Source organism: Borostomias antarcticus (assembly GCF_949987555.1).
Source record: "Borostomias antarcticus genome assembly, chromosome: 2".
In the NCBI taxonomy this organism is placed as follows: Eukaryota; Metazoa; Chordata; class Actinopteri; order Stomiiformes; family Stomiidae; genus Borostomias; species Borostomias antarcticus.
In genome coordinates this window covers 40,101,257-40,103,756 of record NC_140235.1, presented here as the reverse complement: position 1 = coordinate 40,103,756, position 2,500 = coordinate 40,101,257, and the positions used below count along the sequence as shown (strand labels likewise).

The 2,500-nt window shown below is 45.0% G+C and overlaps 1 protein-coding gene across 1 annotated transcript in view; it reads left to right on the top strand.

Annotated features, from left to right (window-relative positions):
- Positions 1–1,634, top strand: part of lage3 (L antigen family member 3) — a gene marked incomplete at its 5' end in the record, with an annotated part of 2,322 nt that extends 688 nt beyond the window's left edge. The window contains 2 exons of the mRNA XM_084455465.1: positions 657–785; positions 899–1,634. Of these exons, the coding sequence (XP_084311591.1) occupies positions 657–785; positions 899–1,013 (244 nt within the window). The 3' untranslated portion in view covers positions 1,014–1,634. The remainder of the gene's footprint in view (positions 1–656; positions 786–898) is intronic.
- Between the last annotated feature and the right edge of the window lie 866 nt (positions 1,635–2,500).

Below are 2,500 nucleotides of genomic sequence, written 5' to 3'. Positions count from 1 at the left end.
AGGTAGCTTTTACACTACTAGGAATTTGTTCTGGTCAGTTGGTGCATAACACTGTTGTTTAGACAACATTAAACATGGTGCAAGGACTAGACAGGACAGTGCAAATACAAAATAAAGGTGTACTGTGTGTGTATATACAGTGTGTGTACAATCTGTTAATGTGTGCCATGTTTTTATATGTACAATGTGTGTGCCGTTGTGATATGTATGTAGCACAGTCAGTGATCATGTGCAAGATTTGCAGAGGGGGACAGAGTCAGAGGGGACAGAGTCAGAGGGGACAGAGTCAGAGGGGGACAGAGTCAGAGGGGACAGAGTCAGAGGGGACAGAGTCAGAGGGGACAGAGACAGAGGGGACAGAGTCAGAGGGGACAGAGACAGAGGGGGACAGAGTCAGAGGGGACAGAGTCAGAGGGGACAGAGTCAGAGGGGGACAGAGTCAGAGGGGGACAGAGTCAGAGGGGACAGAGTCAGAGGGGGACACAGCCCTTATTGATGAGGCTGGTATCAGTCAGAAAGAAGGTGCTTTTGTGGGGTGAGGTCTTGGTCCTGATGGACCGCAGCCTCCTGCCAGAGGCGAGTGGTTCGTGGAGATAGTGACTGACGAAGCGTCATTTACCACCTCATGACTCGGTCTCCTTGACAGCCCTGCTCAGCGCTCTGGATGTCCCCTTCCCATCAGCCCAGCAGGCCACCATCGCGCTGCGGTCTCTCTCTCCGGACCGGGAGCCCAGGAAAGGCGGCATTAGCAAGCAGCTGGCTGTGTCCGGCAGCACGCTGTCTGTGTGAGTGACCAGTCTCCAATACGCTCGACCCGGTTGTAAAACCTCAGCTATGGAGCTGCTGAAGGGGCCATGTCAACTCAGACTGTGTCGGTGTGACTCTTTTTTTCTCCCAGGAGGTGGAGTGCCGACGAGGCCCGTGTTCTGCGAGTGTCCGTGGGGTCGTTTCTGGACCACCTGTCCCTTGTGATGGAGACCATGGATGCTTTTGGACCCCCGGTCGCCCAGTGAAGCGACCCGAGGGAGCCCGAAGAGGAGGGATTGAGGGGAGCAGAGGGTGAAGAGGAAGATGGGGTCTCCTGGCCCAGTGGGACCTCTATCGGGACAGAAGAACGGCCAGTAGCAGTAGAGAGGGAGCTGGGTAAATGAACTGGGTAATGATCTCTGGTGGCCCTGCTGGTTCCCCTGTTAGAAAGAGGTTGGAACTTCAGTGTGGTTTGTAATTTGGGGCGAGCCGTTTGCATGTGGATGAGACACGATCGAACTGGATGAGGCAGCTTTGGTGTTGGAGCACAAATCAATCTGATTCACACCTTCAGTTTTGTTATTAAGAGTGCATTGATTAGAATACACTTTTTGTTTTTTTATACGTTATGTTTTCCACAGAATGCATGTAAATAAAGGGCATAGCTTTAAAAAGAAACTATTGTTAATGTGGAAACTCATGTAATCTTTGATTCAGACGTAAAGTATACTTTTGATTCAAACTTTCAAAAAGCTTTTGTCCATTTTGTAAACACTATTTTTAACATTCATTTTCCTTTGGCTACCATGGCTTATAAAACGAACAGCAGTAGGACATTATAGGCATGCCAACATCCATATGTATACATCATATTCGTTTGAAAAAGGTAGACTATAAATGTCACAAAAGTGCCCCACATTGGAGTACAGAACACCCTAGACCACTTGATATTTGGCTTGATATTTGTTTATTGCCGATAATGAACTAGGAATAAAATCTTTTGTATTTGTTTTCTTCACCAGTGGGACCTGTGATTGGTTTACTGTCAGATCAAGGCAAATTCCTCATAGGTGCAAGTAGGGCTGGGTATCGATTCGATTCCGATTCACAAGGTTCAGAATCAATTATCACGATTCAATTCAATATCGATTCGGTTAGTGTTACTAAAACCTGTCTGTAACCTTAATTACATGACTGCCAAGTTATGCAACACATCAACAGGCCTACTACGGCTGGGTATCGATACTGATTAACAAAAATGAATGAATGAATGAATCATTTAATGAATTAATGAACTATTAATTCCTTCATTTACTCATTCATTCATTAAATAAAATATCGATTTTGGGATTCATGAATCGATTTTTTTCAACCCAGCCCTAGGTGCAAGCCTACTTGCCTAAATAAAAACATTTAATCTCGGAGATGTAATCCTGTCAACTTCTGTGTGGAAGCGAGGATTCTGCTTCTGGCCTGTGATCTCCCTGGCCTGGTTAACCGTTTGCGAGTTTTGTCTCGCTTCCAACCATAAATTAAACCAGTAAATACTTAAGAAAAACAGTAACGCAACAAAGATTTCCATAAAGTCAACATTTATTTATCTATTCCTGTTGTAGGGAGAAGATGCGCACTGTATGTTAAACATGACAGATGGAAAAGATAAGCAAAAAAAATCAACACATAGATAAGAATAAGGATTTGTTCATTGGTTTGTAGTTGGCATTAAAGTGAAGAATCACAGGTTCCATTCGTT